We start from the raw sequence: 19538 nt of genomic DNA on the forward strand, positions 1-19538 counted from the left end.
GAATAAGTTTAATTGTCACTGGAATTTTAATACATAAAGTACAGTAGCAGTGCTCTAGACATAATTATTTGTCATCTTCTACTGTTTTCTTCTTTAGCAAGAGATTGACAGTCTGCTTGCTCTACTGAGACAATGTTTTTAGTTAGCTGTTCCTGCTTTGAAACTCACAGACACGCTAGTTATTATTATTAAAAATGACATGTTCATAAAACACATTAAAAGGAGTAGAGTTTAAAGCTAGTAAACAAGGGCTGAGGCTGCTGCTTCCATTTGCTGTGTCAACGTTGCTTCCACGTCCTGCCGTCGTACCGGCAGGGCGTGCGCGTCGGGCCGCGCTGAGGTGGCCGCGGTGCACAGCGCTGTCGGCAGCGGGGCCGCCGGGCCTGTGCACGGCAGGGTGGGACCGCGTCCTGCCGCCCTGCTTCCTCCTCTGCCCCTGCGTGTCCGCCAGGGGCACAGCAGGAACCGCTCTCCTGCTGTGGGTTTGTCCCGGCTTCTGGTGACGTTTCAGGCCCACCCTGCAGCCTGGGGAGCCGCTGGCCGTGGGCAGCCCGGGCCGCCGCGGCCGCCGCACGGTACCGGCTGAGCCCGAGGAGCCGCTCGTCCCGTCTGCCGGTGTGCGGGCTGTTCACCTCTGACTGCCCCGTGCCTGCTGCTCCGCGGGCCTTCCCTCCAGACCAGAGATACCTTGTGCAATGTATAGCACCTTGTGCGTAGAAAGCTGTGTCCTGGATTTCATAGGAGAGTGTTTCTGCTCACTTTTTTAGAGGTCTGTTCCTGAGATAGCTCTCGCTCAACAAGCTGGCTTTGAAAATGTGCTAAAAAATCACCTTTTCTGATCAAATTGCACTCAGCCAGAGTTTAACCTACAGCTGTACCCTGTTAAAAATGTTCATCCTCTACACTTCTGGAGCTTCTTCTTTGAGATCCCTTTGCGCCCTCACCAAGCACCGTCTCTGAACGCCGGTGCTTGCAGCAGCCCAGCCGCCCCTTTGGCACGCACAGGGGACGCGGGGTGGCACAAGGCAGCACCCTTTGGCACACACAGGGGACACGGGGTGGCACAAGGCAGCACCCTTTGGCACGCACAGGGGACGCGGGGTGGCACAAGGCAGCACCCATTGGCACACACAGGGGACACGGGGTGGCACAAGGCAGCACCCATTGGCACACACAGGGGACACGGGGTGGCACAAGGCAGCACCCTTTGGCACGCACAGGGGACGCGGGGTGGCACAAGGCAGCACCCATTGGCACGCACAGGGGACGCGGGGTGGCACAAGGCAGCACCCATTGGCACACACAGGGGACACAGGGTGGCACAAGGCAGCACCCATTGGCACACACAGGGGACACGGGGTGGCACAAGGCAGCACCCATTGGCACACACAGGGGACACGGGGTGGCACAAGGCAGCACCCTTTGGCACGCACAGAGGACACGGGGTGGCACAAGGCAGCACCCTTTGGCACGCACAGGGGACACGGGGTGGCACAAGGCAGCACCCTTTGACACACACAGGGGACGTGGGGTGGCACAAGGCAGCACCCTTTGGCACACACAGGGGACACGGGGTGGCACAAGGCGGCACCCTTTGGCACGCACAGGGGACACGGGGTGGCACAAGGCAGCACCCTTTGGCACGCACAGGGGACACGGGGTGGCACAAGGCAGCACCCTTTGGCACGCACAGGGGACGCGGGGTGGCACAAGGCGGCACCCTTTGGCACGCACAGGGGACACGGGGTGGCACAAGGCGGCACCCTTTGGCACGCACAGGGGACACGGGGTGGCACAAGGCGGCACCCTTTGGCACGCACAGGGGACACGGGGTGGCACAAGGCAGCACCCTTTGGCACGCACAGGGGACACGGGGTGGCACAAGGCGGCAGGGGCTGAGGCTCCGGAGCGCTCGGTGCAGAGAGAGACGCTTCCGATTAAGGTGACAGGACTGCTCTTATTTAGGAGCTCTAACCTTGGAGAAACTGAAATATTCATTTCAGTGCTGAGGTGTTTGCAGGACTACATGTACTTCATGCCCTGCTGAGAGAAGCTAGTGGCAGCAGTTATCAGAGACTTCTTTTCTCCTCAGTCATTTAATAGTAGCAGCTCCTCTTTTATTCTGCTCTCAGAGAGCAGAGTAGGAAGCGCTAATCTCCCTGGAATAGAGCAGACACCTGTTTGATAAGTGGTAATTGCACTATTCCTGGAGGACTGTCGCGGCGGTGCTTGTTTCCTTTGGAACAGAGCTCCACTCTAAGCAGAGCAGAGCTTCTCTGGAAGACCTATGAAAATCCATTACAGCGGATTGAAGGTGTTGGGGACTCTGTAAATAGAGTTTCACTCTAAGTAAGTGTGTGGTAAGTGGGGTTGCCGTGTAATAGTGAAAGAAAGCTGTGTATAATTAGAGCACCTCTTCTGTTTTACATGAGTGAATGTTTACTGTTGCTAGAACTTCGCTTGGGGTTTGTTCTAGTGCGTAGAGCCTGATGTAGTAGTGTCAAATGCTTCCTTGAACAAAAGTGGTATTTAAATAATGTTAAGTTAGTCCACAGCTCACTTTTAAAACGCTTAGAGTGGAGCTAATCTGCTCCTCTGATGGGTATTTTTAATTAAAGTTCGATAAACTACTGGTAAAATGTGAAACCAAGAAAACGTTAGTTGGTCAATTTATTGTGGATAGCTAACTCCTCTGCCAGACGAGAGCAGAGCTGTTTCAGTGCCGGTCACCGGACTGGACTGCTCTGAACGCAGCCGCTGCCCCGCGTCGGAGCACAGAGGCAGAGCGGCAGCGCCGCGGGCGCTCCTGGCACCGTCAGTACAGCGCTTGGCTTACGCAGTCGCCTGTTCCGCTTCTGTGGGAGGCCTGAGACGTAACGATGAGCTCTTGTAAGAGTCAAAGAAAAGTAGCTTCAGTTAGATGGCTGAGGAAATCCAGTCTAAAATGCTGGGAATGCTTTAGTTTGGCTCCTTCTTAGAGGTCTCTGACTAGAAAGACCCTTTATAAATGCGTAATTTTTATTAGTTGTGTTATTGTTCTTTCGCTTGTCACACTTGAAACCATTATACATCAAGCAAGCACATTCAATATGTAGTCATAGGAAATGAATTACATGAATGCATTTTTAACTGTAACTGCCCCAGCACAGGCATTTACCATTGTTGACTACTAAAGTATTGATTTGTATTGATATGATTTATTATTTCCAGTTTTGAACTTTTTCCTTTAATTGAGAAGGGTATGTACTCGGTGCTTTTAATTCTGCCGATGCAAAGAGTTAAAGGCCTTTCCATAAATTCCAGGTAAAGGAAACAGGGCAAACAAGCAGCAATGAAGCAGTGATCCTTTTCAGCAGCTCGCGGTTAGAAGTCAGTAAGAGCCGTTTTCGGGAAGCTAGCACTGCCAAGTCCGGTTCCTGGAGCAGCGGTAGCCGGGAGGACGGGGCAGCGCCGAGGCCCGTCGCGTCTGAGCCGCCAGTTGGAAGCGGTGTTGAGCACAGCTGCTCCAGCTCTGCCGAGGAATGATACCGTGCTGGGAGCAGCCCCGGGCGCTCCTCTGTTTGCCATCCAGAGCGTCGCACGGTGCGGGAAGTAAATGGCATCCCACCGTGGACCAGGAACGTGCCAACGTTGGCTGATGCTGTCTGTCAATGCAGAGCAGTTCCCAAGATGTATCTGTGAATATCTGTGGGCGATACATGATCTGGATGAGTCAAACTGGTTGTTGGTTTGTGCTGTTGCTTGTTATCTCACTTTCAGTTTTTTCGTACCTTAAAGATCTGTTGAACAGTTTTGTGTATCGTCTGAACAGCAAAGATTAGATGATGTGTGATCAGACAAACAATACTATTATGCCATCTTCTATGGCAATTACGTAGTTACTTGAAGAATATCAGAAACCTAATGCACTGTCTCAACACAGAAGCCAGCAAATGGAACAGGATGGTGTTAGTACCCCAGTCACTTTTCAGCCCTTACGCTGTGAAGAATTTTGAGGAAAGGAAGGATAGGAAAATAGGTTAACTCTGTTTATTGCTTCTGCGATTGTTATGAGTCTAAATCCATGTTAAGTGCAGCTGAACTTTTCGTGGTTGCCATTAGAATATGAGAAGTAAGCGAGCAGTGTCACGAAATAGCATAACCGGACCGCAGAGCGTGTGATGCTGGATGTGTTCACGCTGCTGCTTTCCCGTGGTTTTGGGTACCAGAGGGATTCTCGGCCTTTTTCCTGTAGATCTTTTGTGTACCTTGGCCCTCATTTGGCAACATGGGACAGGCGGACGCTTTGGCTCCTGGTGTTTGTTGTCCCGAAAGCAGCCTCTGCAGCCTGGGAGAGGTGTGGGCACGGCAGGTGCTCTGCGCCCGGCCCTCGTCAGCCTTAGCACAGCGTGTTTGTCTTCAGTTCCCGGGCCCTTCACAACGTGCACTGAGTTGTGACCAGTTCCCGGGCATATAAGCTTTATAGATGATATCACACAGGTGTACTTATTAATAAGCCCACTTAACCAATTTACATGCACAAGTTTTAACCACTAAGTAATTAGCGAAAGCCTTGCCGAGGAACTGGAAATTTGGGAAATGTGTCATTATTTGCATACCAGTATAAAGCAGTTACTAAATTAAAGAGCGCACGTTGTGGCAAACACGAAGCTCCTTTACTGCTGCTTTGTGGGCGCACGGTAACGTCAGCGCGACGTGAAAGCGCAGCTTTCTCTGCAGGGCTGCAGGTCCCGGGCAGCAGCGCGATGAATGGCTTTGGAGCCAGCGCGCTCAGTTGCCTTGGGCAAGAAAAACCCATCTGAAAGACCATTGAGAACACGTATCAGTGGAAAGTAATTAACTCGAGATCCACAATTAGCCTCCTGGTCTATACTTAACTGTGTTCCAGGTCTTTCAGCGTTGATTTAATTCTGTTACCCTGTGTTTCAAATAGCTGCAAATGGCTTGGCAGATTTTTTGTCCTTTTTAATATTTACAGTTTTTGTCCCAGAAGAATGAGCTCTGTAAGTGATCACGGGTATTTATTTCAGTCTCTGAGGGATATTTCTTTCTTATTAGAGTCTGTTGTACAAGAAAATATTATTTCCTTTTTGTTTCCTTTAAATATATTTGCGGTTTGAAGCAGCACGAAGTACTACAATATCCTTCTGCTGTAATTCCTGACTTGCCTAACTAGGCTTGACCAAATGAGAACTAATGCAGACCAGGATCGTTCTCTCTTTCATTCACCGGCAACCAAGAGTGGTAGACTGACGGGAACGCGGCTGTGGGAGCGGCAGCCCGAGCAAGAGCCGGCGCTGCCCGGCCCGCGGGGCCCTGGGCTCTCCCGCCCCGTCCTGCCCTGGCTGCCGTTCCTCCACACGCCGGTTCCGGAGCATCTTCACGCTGCTGCTGCTTCACGCGTCATGTGGAGATCACCCTTTGTACTGCAGCAGAAGGCTTTTAGAATAAACCGCAGAAGAGTTTTGGAGAACTCAGCAAAGCAATCTCTTGATCCAAATCTAAAGATTTTATCAACGCTTTTTGGATTTGTTAATATTTAAGGCACTTTTTTCACGTCAGACCCTTTTTACCTTTGGGGTTCTGTATTCGAACTCCAGCATGCCTTTGTGCTTTTCGTCTTCATCGTAGTTCAAAGATCTACCGTGGGAACGCCGCTGCAGTCCCTGGGATGGGTTTCCTACAGGCTGTGCTGACAGGTATGGGGACGCGCTCTGGCGCTGCTCTGGTGGCTGCGTAGAAACTTTTCCACGTTAAAGCTGCCGTGAGTAATTGTCACAGCGCTAATGTGAAGTGACGTGTCGGGCTGGGCTCGGTAACGCGAGGAACCCGAGCAGGTGTGAGGGGTGGATCTTCCCATGGGCCCGCTCAGCTTAACAGAGGAAAGGAGGAGCAGAAGTGAAGTGAACCTTGAATAAAGCTGTCAGCAGCAATTATCTCAGCAACACTTTGTGAGGAGCTAGAATAGCAGTGCTGATGTATAACCTGGACGCACTCCGCCCCAGCGAGTTTTTCATCCCGTTAGTGTTTAAAATGAAACATTGAATACCTGTCAAGATCTTTATTTTTTTGCATAATGAAGATGAAGTTATTTTCCAGAGGAAGTTAATTTCAAGGGCTGTCAAGTTTATAAAAGTCTTCTGTTCATTTTAGTATTTGTACAATAGTTTAATAAAACAAACAAACCTGGAGCACACTTGAACTGTTTTTCCCAGCTAATGCTATTTGGTGTCACAAGACGACTGTAGAATTACATCTGCTTTCTGTTGTTGCTCAAGGAGGGATGCGGGTTTACGTGCCGGTAGATGAGCAGTAGATGAGTAGTTGGTTGATTGGGGTTTCTTTAATTGTGTGATAAGCTTGACTAGAACTGTTGACCAGTGTAGACTGGAGAGAGCCCTTCGGGCCGTACAGGAAATCTCTCAAAGTCTCGGCATCAGTTTCATGGAACAAAAAAAGCCCGTGTTTTGGTAAATTTGGAAAAAAAAGCATTTAATAGTCTAGGTTGTTAAATTGGGATGTTCCTTCATTTTACAGTGGGGTACTTGATTGTCCTTGCTGTGATAACACTTGTTTTATAGATAGGATGTATTTCTGTACGGATAGCAGTAACTTGACTAACAACAGGATACTTGCTAGCTTTGAGAAAAGAGCGGAGCAAAAGGTAACCATTAATTCACAGAAGACATTGAATCTCTCCAGGTTTTAAACACTGCTTTTAAACATGAACATGCACGAGTTCTTAAATCACAGATCGCTTTGAGTTTGTGAGGTTGTACACTGAAAACAAGATAGGTTGTTTCATGTGTAATTATACAGGGTAAGTGATGATGCGGAGAGGCAGGAGCCACGCTACTCAGACCAGATGGAGAAAACCGATTAGTTGTTCTGCCTTGTTTGCCACCTTGGGGCTCTTGCTGCACTTGCTGTGACAGCGTTTGATCCCCGACAGGCCTCGTGTGCAAGCTCAGCTCGTAGTGCCGTGTGCGTGCAGAGTGTAGTAGAAAACCTAGGACAGAAATGTTCCTTCTCAAACTTTTTGTTCCTTTTCAGACTTCAAAAAGGACCAGATTTTTCCCGAGCTACAAGAGAACACATACGTACAGACATCTGTGGTGTCACTGACATGTGTCACACTCGGGGAATTAGCTTGTGCGATTACAAACGGGAACAGTAAGTTTAATACGGAGCCTGGCGTGCTGGATAAAGCTCCCTCCTCACGCTCTGTCCTCACCCCTTCTCTCATCTGGCGAGGGGCAGCAGTGACCGTAGTCTTTACTTGAACAGGAAGAAGGCTGGATTTCCGTGGCGGTGCAGGTTTCGCCGTGGAGGCCGCTGGAGTCCTGTGCCGCGGCACCCCTGTCTGCGGTTATTCTGAGTCACTGGGCACGGCGTGTTATGAAATGTACTTGCTCGTGTTTGTTTCTTTATACATTAGCCATGTATCAGTGAGTAAATCAGTAAATGCAAAAGCGAAGCAGCTCACATTTGAGCACAGTGAAAGGGCTGTCACATGGAGTATTTAAACCAGGATTAGGTTTCAGTCTGTAGGCAACAGAGCATTCATTTCTGATTAAGAATTTCTTGTGTGATATATGTGTATTGTAAGTCTCCACGTGCACTACAGCCCAATGTGCAGCTTCTAGAACGAGCTCTTATTCAGCGGATGACCCCTGGTTTATAGATGTTATTTTGGGGTGACATTGTCACGTTTGTTAATAGCTTTGCTTCCGACAGGTAGTCGTAGCTGGCTAATACTGACAAGCTCGTTGTGGCCAAAGTGCTAAACGGTGGGCAGAAAGTAGAAGTCTGTTAGATCTCAGAGTTGATATGTGCTGCAATAATAGTCATTGAAGGTGATTAGAAGCTGGTGGTTGTGGTGGAATTCACCTCTGTACAACAGCTGTGTTTCAGGGACTACTTCAGCTGAGCATGAATTTAGATTCTTAACTCATTAGATAACTTTTTATTCACAGTGGCTTTTAATAATACTCTGAATATTGCTCACATACTGCTATTGGTTCCAAAGCAAAATAAATGGGCTTGGGTTTCCATATGTTTGTATAATCTCTACCAAAATTTGGCTTCACAGTGTAAGGATTGATACTTTGGGCATATTTTTCGGGAGATAATCTTCTCTTACGTGTTGAGCAGTGCCCTGGTTGTACAGTGATAACAGCAGAGGTGTGAAGTGTTCTCAACGGGTGCCGGGCAGCAGCGCGGCCGCGGTTACCCGTTGTGGAGGCGGTTCGTCGGCCGGAGTCCACGCGGCAGCGCCACCGGCAGGTCCCGCTGCAGCACTGACGGATAATCCGGGGGCTTCATTCTTCCCTCTTGCTCAACTAGGGGAAAAAAGGCATTGCCTGTTTTCACCAGCATTAGTATCAATACCCAGAACGTTAATTGTAAATCCGGAATTGATTGCATGTGGTGCTCTAACGATACTACGTTCCAGAGGGACAGACGGGAGCGGCGCCGCGCTGGGTGGAGCGTGTTGGCTTGGGCTGGTTGTGAGAGCTACAGCAGCAGACATGAGACATGCTAGCCCGAAATATTCGGGATTAGGTGATCCGAGTGTTTCTTAACTGCTTTAGATTATAACAACCAAAAGGCTAACTTACGCGCTTTGTATGCTAAACCCAGCCACCTCACGTTTGAACACGTACGAGGTTTAATTGGACCCGTTCAACGTGGGGAGCCATGGGTGCGTTAGAACGCGCGCGCCTCTCGGCGGCTGCGCGTGGACTGAGGCACTGGCAGGTTTCGTTGTCCTTCTCCTTCAAAAGCCATAGGAAGCCAAACACGAGACAACTTCAAACAAGCACCAGCGGTGCTGGACAGGAGATCTGGCTTCTCAGTAGTCATCTTGAGTTACTTCTGCGAGTCATTTTGCCTATTTCTGGCTCTGTTTCGCTTTCCACCTCCCGTGCCTTTCAGCTGTGAGACCTTTTGAGTAAGGATTTGCACGTGTGTGTGTTTACTGCCTAGAAAAATGGACTAACCGTATTTAATTTTGCTTTAAAGTACTATTTATTTCATAATCTATATCCAGCTCATTGTTGATGCCAACAGTTCTGCATACATGTCTTCCAGTGTCTCTTCTTGTGCACATGAAGCTGTCTGATTCAAGCTATAGTACTCACATAACAGGGATTTTCATGCAGAAAAATAAAACATTCTGGAAGGTTAGTGACTTCTGTGTGTTTTAACTAGTCAGATGGGTCCATGAGTTGAGAAGATGGGTAATCAGGTATCCAGGCTGCAAACCTGCGTTTTCAGTTTTGGAGCAGGTAAAAGTTAGGTCCGTTCCCGTGGGAAGGCCACTGTGACCCGGGAACTCGGGCCCGCACGGCACTGCAGCCCCGTTCGGAGCAGGCGCTGCAGCGTTCGCAGGAACGGCCTCTGCAGGAGCCGCCTGCCACCCGCTCCGCTCTGCCGCCGCGGCACCTCAGCGGGCGCTCCCTCGGTGCGTCGGGCGCTCCATCGGGACGTCGGGCGCTCCATCGGGACGTCGGGCGCTCCATCGGGACGTCGGGCGCTCCCTCGGGATGTCGGGCGGTACATTGAGCTCTCCCTCGGGACGTTGGGCGGTACATTGAGCTCTCCCTCGGGACATCGGGTGGTACATTGAGCTCTCCCTCGGGACGTTGGGCGGTACATTGAGCTCTCCCTCGGGACATCGGGCGGTACATTGAGCGCTCCCTCGGGACGTCGGGCGCTCCCTCGGTACCTCGCCCGTGTTCGGGCTCTGCGGTGCCGAGGTTGTCTGCCCACGGCACCGCTCCGAGCTGCCAGGAAAGCGATCTTGTGCTTAGTTCTGATGCTTTTATCATTTCCAGAGTAAAGATTATCTGGTGCAAGAGCGTCTCTGGACTCTCCTTTACGTTACAGTGAAGAGACCTTAATCCTAGGGAGGCGTGCATGCTGCCAGATGAGTTTGAAATGAAGGCAGAGCTCCTGTTTGTCCCGGCCTTTCCTGGGCAAAACACCTTCTCAAAAAAGCCGAAGGGGAGGGTGGTTTCCCACACAAATGTGCACAAACCCAACATTCCAGCAGCTGTGTGGGGAGCGGGATGAAGTGTGCCCTGATGCCGAACCCTTCTGCTGTCAGCTCCTTTTTGAGACGCTCTGACACTGTAATATGGGGCTGCAAATTGGAATTGCAGCACCCTGCTATTGGGCCAAGCGCTGAGGCAGCGCAATAACTGCTTGTTGGTCTTACCACTCGTCCCGTAATGTGTGTGTAAAAGATATCGGGAGCCTGGCCACGCATCTCTCGGGGGTTTTGATGCTGTTAGATGGGGAACTGCGGTCTGTGTGCATTTATGTTTTACCAGTATTTTATATGTTGTAGTAACTACAGAGCAAAGTTTCAGGGTTTAGACCAGCTGGGTTTTGTTTATTATTAAAAGCTTAGAAAAATACTAATTAAACGGGTGCATTATTGCAGTGAATACAGTTCTTATGCGTTTGTCACAGGAGTTTCGTGGGTAATTGGTCTTGACCTGCACGTCATCTTTGATATTTCATTTGCGCCAGAGTATTACGACTGGCTTCCTTTCAGCGGACAGCCAGGCCTTGAGTGCAGCTCAGCCCGTGCTCAGCCTTGCCGTGGCAATGCGGTGGCTGGCGCGGGCAGGTTGGGGTCCGTGTGGTACCAGCCCGCTCGATCAGCCTGCTCCGGCCTGCAGCAAACACGTCTGGCTTCCAGCAGACAAGCGAGAGAGTCATTCTGAATTACGTATAAAAATAAGCAGAGTACTTTCAGTGCTCAGAGCAGGAAATGGAATTTAAGGTTTATGATTTATTCTCGTTTTTTTGTTAAGGATGATTGAAATTTATTCTACCTCACTGTTTTTACAGGCTAATTAGGAGGATGCTGTATTTCTGAAACACATAATGTCTGTCATTCTGTGCCCCACAACAATAGTAATCATTTTGATAGGATCTAGGAAATCTCTGTGTTTCTTGCAGAGGAACCGTTAGGAACAACATTTTAAACATGCAGCCAGAGCTGTCTCTCTCACCGTCACTGAGAATTGTATGGCATACAGCACTTTGTCACTGCCAAAGTGAGCGGGCTGTGTTTATGTAAGAACCGCTCGTGTTGCCCGCTAAGCCCCCGCGTTATCCAGGCCGGGCTTAGTGCTTCCGAGGGTTCTCCCGTGGTCGTCCCCCTCGTGACAGCGCTGAGCCAAGCGTGGGGTGCTGGGGACACGGGGTGCGCTGTTGGCTCTGGACTGAGCAGAGCGGACAATTGCCGTTTCTACTTGTATCAATTAGCACGTTTTTAAGTGCAATATGGGCTCGGATCTCCAGGTATTACTGTCGTGTGTTTGCAGGCACGTGGTGATTTGTCCGTCCGACAATGCATTTTTAAGTAGCCACTGCGATTGTGTCTGTTACAGTGTCTAGAGAGAAATTGTTCTTTCAAGATCATTTTCTCTTTTCAAGATGACTTAACTGCTTTTAATTAGTTGTATGTATCAGTACCGATCATCTTCACTTTAACATTTGCTTATTGATTAGGAAAGAAAAATTTACATTTCCTTCATCATGGCGTATCACTGTAAAAGTTATAGCGTACAAATAATGGTTTGAACTTCAGTACTGATTTAGGAGATCGTAACAATTTAAGGCAGTTTTGAGTTTGCAATTGCATTTAGTTTGTTTGATACTCTCTGCACACACGCCTGTAAAACTCCGTTGTTGTTTCTTTGGATATTTTTACATAAGGAATCGTTTTCGTTTTCCAGGCTTCTTTCTATATGTTTATATAACTAATTTGGTCTGCAGTGCAGTCTTCGGTTTGAACCTCAAAGCACCCTTAGAAACCTCAGCCGAGAGCGTGGCTTTACTAAGCAGTGCTTGCTTTGTTTGTAGATGACTCTCGCCGTGGCGGGACTGACTTTTCCTTGCCATCGACTCACAGTCGGAAGAAGATCTTCACCTGTACAAACAAGGGAACAGTCGGAGGAGGTGAGAACACCATCTTTATTTTAAAAGTGTGCTCTGGAAGGAAGCAGGGAGAGCTCGTTTTGCCATGGTCACCGTCCTTTATGTTGTCAAAGACGTCAGCAGAATTGCATCGTGAAGGAATCGGTTGGCAATTCCCGTAACGTGCAGCTGTGACAAAGTAAGGAACTGGGTAAATGAGTTATTGAAGGAAAAGGGGGAAATAAACTAAGCAAGCCACAATTTGCTAAGCATTGAAAAATACTTCAAATTAAACAGAAGGCTGAAACATATCTTTAGTATTAGCAGAAAGAGATGTTTGCAAACAGAGTAATTTCTCACTTTGTTGTTTCTAGCAATTAATAGTCTGAGTTAAAATTTCCAATGCCTCTGTCCTTCCTCGAAATCAATTTAATATAATAGTTTTCCCATCTTCCACACACCTTTCTTGCTGTTTATTCAGACAACTGTAGCCCATAAGGTGTGTCGCTGCACAGCGAGGATGTGCGTCCGTCTGTCCAGCCCGGCTGAGCTGACCGGGTGCAGGTGTGAGGCACGGCCAGCGTGCAGGCCCGGAGAGGTGCCCTTAGCCCTTAGAGGCTGGGGAGGCACCGCTGTTCTAGCCCTACCCGAACCACATAGCAACCTGACTTGTTTTCTCTGGGATCTGCCAGCATAACTGTGTCACTGCTTCTTTACCTCATTCTTTCGAAATTATGAGGTTTTCCACCTTGTACAATTTTCTCATGGCTCTTTCATTCAGAAAACTTGCTTTGTGTGAAGTTCATCATGTGTGGCTGTTGTAGGGAGAGACCCAGCAGGTCTGGAGCTCTTTGCTCCTCTGGTGGTCACTTACATGCTGGAGCTGAGATCTCACGTTCCTGAGACGCGCTGTTGCGCTTCCAGCGATTCCCGTGAGTTTTCTGTGGTGTCCTGTCACCGTCACTCCCAGGTCCAGTGGAGCTGGAAGAGTTGCTCATGCGAAGAACTCGGTTTAGAGACAGGTTAACACTGAACAGCTAAAACAAAGGTTTTGCGAGCTCTTCTGCGTTTCAGAAGACAAGAAACCCGAAAGGTGTGACGATGGAAGCTGGAGGCGCAGATGGGACCTTGGCTTCCTGCACAAAGATGTCGAGTTTTCACCTTTGTATTGGTGTGCCAAGTGAATCCCCCTGTCGCTCAGCAGCCTGGTGTGCCAGGGTACGACCGCAGCTGCTAAATCTGTGTGTCGGGGGTCGCAGTGCGCTAGATCAGATACCGTTCCAGGGACTGCGCCCCAGCCTGCAGTGCTGGACCTGGGTGTCTACGAGTGTTCATACACGTGTGGCTGTTCTCCCTCTTTCTTGTGCAGTTAAACCAGCTTTAGTACTGTTAGATGGGAAAGAGCATGAAGTCGGGTAAGATTTGCTCAGCTATGGCTATACTGAGCCATTTCCTTACGTGTTTTGTCACATATGTCTGCCAGCCAGATTTCTGGTAACAATTAGGTCCTATGTGTAAAAACAAGCTGATAATGTTGCATAAAATAGTAAAATAAGATGCAGCGTATCAAGGTTTTTTCCAGAAATGTGTAGGTATTTTTCAGCATGTGTGTATTTCGTGTTTCACCTAAGAGGATGTCTGCAGTAGAGGCTGATGGCGGAGCTTGGTTCTGTTTCTATGCAGCAGTGCACCGACGTTCACATGGTCAGTGACAGTGATGGAGATGACTTCGAAGATGCTACAGAGTTTGGAGTGGATGATGGAGAAATGTTTGGAGTAGCATCGTCTGCCCTGAGGAAATCGCCAATGAGTAAGATTAATTAGTTCAGTTAATTCAGTTAGAGCAGCAGTGGGGGCAGAGTGCGATGGGTCTGCGGAACGTGGGGCGGGAAAGGACCTGTTGGTGCGATCCGAGAACTGTTTGAGTGCCGTGACCGACAGATGCAGCACATGAAGATACGGCAAACGTAATCAGCAACTATAGTTCAACAATAATAGTTCAACTCGGAGAAATTACCATCTCTAACCAAACATTCCTGTAGATAACTAGACTTCTGCTTTCCTGTGTTGAAAACTCTCCAGATTTCAGCTTCAGCATCGTGTGGTGATCAATACTTTTAGTCATTTATTAAACAAGTTTCTCAGTGATTATTTGCACTTGAATTTTGAAAAAGGTTGAGCAGGAGCAGTCAGGTACCTCCTACATGTAGCTCTTGTATACTCTCTATTTACTTCAGGCTTGCATTAGTGTTACTGTCTAGAAGCAAATACATGTAATAATATGGAAAACTTTTTTATCATTATGTATAGGAAGTTTAAAAAAAAAACACGGAGAAAGAAAAGTAAGTAGCAATATAGTGAGTGACCTTTCAAAGCAATCCTTGTGTTTTAAAATACTAAGTAAGTGCAGAGCGTTGACTCTGAACAAGTGACAGATCACATTATACGGACGAGATGCCTTTACTGTTTGGAAAGCTTGAATGTACCCGTGAGAACGGGCCTGGAAATGTCCCGTCTCTCTAGAGGTTCCTAGTCGATAGTCTTCCATGAAATGTATGTGGTCTCTTGGTGAGCACTTCACCAAGCTGTCCACATAAAGGATCCATGAAGCAATGAGAGTTTGCATGTGAAAATCTGTTTCCATAGGTTGCATTTAATTTCTAATTTTCATTTTTTGAAGTGCCAGAAAATGCTGAAAATGAAGGAGATGCCTTATTACAATTTACAGCCGAGTTTTCTTCGAGGTAAGCTTAGCCGTTAGCTGCGCACCTCTTGTTACAAACTGAGTCCAATGCAGTGAGTAAGGAGAACAAAAAGAAACCCAGCGTACGTGTGTTCTTACGGATCATTGCATATTTGGGCATCCTAATCTGATTTATTTCAACTAAACGTTTTTAGAACTCTTTCTGAAATAAAGTATTTCTCAGTCCAAGTTAGAGTGACAGATTCTTGCCACTAATTAATATCATTATTTAATTTTGTAAGGGTCCAGAAGGATGGTAAGGATTCTGATTATGTATAGTAATTCTAATTTGATATACAGGAACAGAAAAGCTGAAGCTTATGCTGGAAAATATAGAGAGTTGCAATGTGAGTTTCACACTGATGAAGTGGTTGGATAAATCTCGACTTTCACTAAGTATAGAAATGCTGGTTTTTAACTTCATGCTGCCAAATCATGCATTGTTAAACAGTTGCCTTGTTTCGTCAAATGGGTGGAAGCTGCAAACTAACGTAGTGCAGAGGTTGTACCTTCTGTATTCCCTGCTCTGTGATGAGATGTTCATTTATAGATGTGAGATGCATGGATGTGTAATACAAGAACAGCCTTCAATTAACCGTTAAGAATATAATAAAGAGAGGAAATAAGTTATGACTGAAAAATGAGATAGAACTTGAGGTGTCTGTGTATGTAAACAAAGTTTTTATGTTAAAAGTCCTTAAGGTAGTAGTAAGTTACTTTAAGCTTTTGAACGATGGGGAACGGGTGGCTTTAAAGGACAGAAGGGAAATATGGAGAGGTGTCGCACTTAATCTTTCTAAAAGTTTAGCCAATACGTTATTTTCACAGAATATATTAATTACTTGTCCATGTCATTTTTAATTAATTGCAAGTTTTATCTCAAACAGATATGGTGACTGCCATCCTGTTTATTTTATTGGATCACTAGAGGCTGCTTTTCAAGAAGCCTTCTATGGGAAAGCTAGAGATGTAAGTGTGCATTAAAATTATCTAATCTGGGGGGATGGAAATCACTGTTCATGTTTCATCTTTGGTTTAAAAAGGTAAGGTAAGCTGCGTCTTGGAGTTACCTTGGTTTTACTGTTGGTGAAGAGCTGTAGCCATTGAGGTGCTGGCTAAGGTCCTTACCGTGGTTGTTGAAACGACGGCGGGTAAGTCGGGCTTTCTGACCACTCGGGCTGCACTTTGACTGGAGTCACCATCGCTGCTCCTTCTTTTCCTCCCTCTCCTCCCTCTCCTCCTGTGCTCCTGCAGCGGTAGCGGTGTGTGACGGCGTCCCAGCGCCGCAGAGCGCTGTTTGCGGGCCTTGTGGTCGACAGCTCGGCGTTGCACGCGGTGACTGCTTTGAAGGACGGCTAATGAAATTGTAAATCTGAATTGAAAGGTCTCTGCAATACAGGGCGCTTTTTTCCTTGGTACAGCCTTTATCTGCCGAGGAAATTCCAGTGCTACGGTTTGGTTATTTAGCTTTCTGCACATCCAACCAGACGTCTCAAGTTTCTGTTATTCCATGCAGTTTTAAAATCAGTATTTTAATAAAACTAGAACGGGGATCGTTTATTTAAGTTTTGGTGACTTGAATTCACTGAGGAGAAACCCAAACCCCAGCGTAATTAAGCACAGATAAAGCTGAAACACAAACAAGAAGCTCATGCTGTTTAAATTTACTTTTTGCTGTCTCGATAGATGTTTAATTTTAAGGGAGGAGTGCTCTGTAGGTGTTCGCGCGGGACGGAGCAGCTGTGCTGTGTCGGGGCTGTTCGGTGAGCGTGCGGTGCTGTGAGTCCGCAGTGCAGCTTCAGTCTACACGTATTTAACACGCACACAGCTTTTCTCGCTTTCAAGTTTAGTGAATATTTTCATGTATTTGTGTAGATTCAGAATATAAATGGATACAGAACAATCAGTGGCAAAGTATTAATTCATAGTAACTCACTAAAGTTGGAACTTGGAGCATGTTTAAAACAAATTGAATTATTAATTCAACAAGAAAAATGTTTGTATCAGGAGGTTCCCTTTGTGTCATTTCATCGGAAATGCCGACAGCGCATCAGTGTGACAGTGGACCAGAGCCCCTCAGGGCCTTCCACAGATACTCTTTTATACCTGTGAATCTGATGTTAATGTGGTACCGTTATCTGGCTTTTCGTACTCTGGGTGCGCCATACACTACGTGCGCAGCACATCTGGAGTTCACGTCTCCTTGCGTTGCTGCTGTTTTCTGACATAGTCAGAGCAGATCCTCGTCGGGATAAAGTGATGGACTTAGGAAGGCGTTGGTTTTGTGGCTTATTTTTTTCTCCACTATTGCCTGAATTGTTGGAAGCCCTTCTCCCAGCTATCCTGTGGAACGACATTATTTTATTGGAACATTCTGATTTAAAACAAGGCTATGAAAATGTATATATACCATTTGTTTGACTGTATTTTTCCTGTTACAGACAAGTGATTTCAGTACCACCTTCTGGAATTCGCATTGAGAAAAGGGATACATTATCCTAAATTTCAACAATTGCGTTTCATAAAATAATTCAATATGTATGTCAGTATAAGAAAAAAGGCTTAGGAGAAATTGCAACCCCCATGTCATGTCTTCTAATGTATACTGTGGGGGGCACTTAATTTTACCAGGGCAACAGATGAGCTTCAGGCACCAGCATTCTTCACTTGAAGTGAGAAATTGAGTTCCAAGAGTAAATAAAAACAAGATTGGAGGTTTAAATCCTCCGCTAGGCTTTTTGAACTTATATACTCATTAAATGTTTATTGGAGCGGTGGGATTACCAAGGATTTGGGTAGCTTCATCAGCCGGTATATAGTTAATCACTAAGTAAAACACTCCATTGGATAGAGTGTTTCTCACGATGCCACGCTCAGTCCATGCCCATGAAAGGCTCGGGCTGAGCTGCAGAGCGCGCGGCAGCGAGCGCGGGCCTCGGCCTTCGCGGCGGCTCCAGCGCCGGCGGCTCCAGCGCCAGTGGCTCCAGCGCCAGCGGCTCCAGCGCCGGCCGCTCCGCTCGGCCCTTCGGGTCTGGCGAGACCCCACCCACAGCTTTAGTCTGTGTGCTGCATGATTCTTCCCGCAAAATATCCCAGTATATACCAACCTGACGCCTTTTGCAGCAGTATCTTAGTTGGGGTTATTTTAAGGAAATGATCTGGTGTCAGAAGAAGTGTTTTGAACACAGATTAGGGGTTAGGATTCTTTTAAAGGAATGGTGGTTTTTGTTTTCTTGTGTTGGAAAGGGTGGTAGTTCATAGTTGCTTAAGGAAAATGCTGTCAGAGAAAGAAGTACCTTATAAAAATGTTTAGAAACGGGTCTGTTACCTGTGTTTTGTTTAGCTCCTATTATGGTTGGTTTTCATTTCCAGTCTTTAGATAGTGAAGATTAACATATATGGTGGGTATCTTTTTCTCTTTTAGAGCAACTGCTGCCAGGATAGTGCCAGTTCTAGGTAGGAGAGCTGGAGTGAGGGCAGACAGAGCTCTGCTTTAGGACCTGTGTATCTTTGTACAAGACACGGCGGCCACGCCGCAGCGCTCTCCCCTTAACGACCGGCGGCCTGGGCGATGGAGCCCGCGGGTGCCTCCTGCAGCGCAGGACATGGTGTGTTCATTTCCGAGCCCCGCTGTGCACACAACACCAGAAAACATCTTCGTTATGAGTTGGTTTTAGTTGGGTCAGGAAGAGAAAGAGAGACGGAGGGTTATTAAATGAACAAGTAAGTTGTTCTTTTATGAAATTCTACTTCTGCTTATAATGTCAGTTGGAAACAAGCATTTGTTAGACTAGTTTATGAGAAACAAGCTTACTCTTGCTCAGGTAGCTACATTCCGATAGAAATACCTAAACCAGAACCAGGGAAGGAATCTCATAGCGGACAGCTCTAAGCAAGGCGTTTGGGGGAGGTTTCTTTGCAGCTGAAACATCAACAGTTTTGTCCTAACTCAGGGTGGTATTGTTGTGAACACAAGATCTCGAATCTCACTGGGCTATTTTCTTGGATAATGCTGAAGCATTTTCTTTTATTGGAGCTGGTTGGCCTGTTCATTTTTATTGGTGGTTGCTACTCTTTTATTATGGGAAGAATCAAGACATTCTCTTTACCTTTGCAGGCGCTCTTATCTTTCTGTTCCTCTCTCAACCCTGCTGTCCACTGGCTTTTAATAAATGTGTGAAACATCTCTCTCAGCACAGATTGGTGTTGTCACCTCAATATCTAGTCCTGCATGCTCAAAATGAATGATGTTTTTCTTCCCCTTGAATTCTGTCTTTCAGGCGGCAGCACCATCCCTCTCTTGTATTGGTGCTTTATTTCTTGGTTGCCTAGAAGAGCGTTCCTCCCATGATTTGCCATGTTCAAATAAAAGCTTTGGTGGGTTTTTTCTGGTGATAGCAGAAGATTCTTTCATACAGGGCATTCTGTAGGATCATTTTTATCTGTCAAACAGAAAACTGCCCTTCATTATTGTTTCAGCTAATTAACTTCATGCTGAACTTAATACAGAAAAAAAGATTCCCCGAGGATACAAAGAAAAGGTTTTGTCGGAGTGCTCTATAGAAACAACACTGACTGCTCTGCAGTCTCGTCTCGGAACAGGAACTTGAAGTGTAGACGGCACCTCATGCGGCGGCTGCGCCCGCCTGCGGGACAGAGGTGGTTCTGAACCCAAACAGGACGCTTTTGCTTTAGTCTGTGTCATCTCGTTCTTCCCCGTGACCGTTATATTGAAGTACCTTCCCAAGTCCAATGAACGAGGGGGTCTGCAAAATGCGAGTCTGCCGTATAGGTGGAAAAGGCGCCCGCTCCAGAACAGTGCGTGACAGCACGTGATTACTGGTTAAACAAATACCTA

The 19538-nt window shown here is 47.1% G+C and overlaps 1 protein-coding gene across 6 annotated transcripts in view; it reads left to right on the forward strand.

The window, feature by feature from the left end:
- FAF1 (Fas associated factor 1) overlaps nucleotides 1–19538 on the forward strand; it is a 152884-nt gene that overhangs the window by 85386 nt on the left and 47960 nt on the right. For 3 of the 6 annotated variants that reach the window (XM_065071394.1, XM_065071390.1, XM_065071393.1), the window contains 4 exons: nucleotides 11884–11979; nucleotides 13621–13747; nucleotides 14618–14681; nucleotides 15568–15649. The exons of 1 other annotated variant lie outside the window; for it this stretch is intronic. In XM_065071394.1, the coding sequence (XP_064927466.1) occupies nucleotides 11884–11979; nucleotides 13621–13747; nucleotides 14618–14681; nucleotides 15568–15649 (369 nt within the window). The remainder of the gene's footprint in view (nucleotides 1–11883; nucleotides 11980–13620; nucleotides 13748–14617; nucleotides 14682–15567; nucleotides 15650–19538) is intronic. 2 more of the 6 variants (XM_065071395.1, XM_065071392.1) reach the window with 1 other exon arrangement.

This window comes from Columba livia, chromosome 8 (assembly GCF_036013475.1).
Source record: "Columba livia isolate bColLiv1 breed racing homer chromosome 8, bColLiv1.pat.W.v2, whole genome shotgun sequence".
Classification (NCBI taxonomy): domain Eukaryota; kingdom Metazoa; phylum Chordata; class Aves; order Columbiformes; family Columbidae; genus Columba; species Columba livia.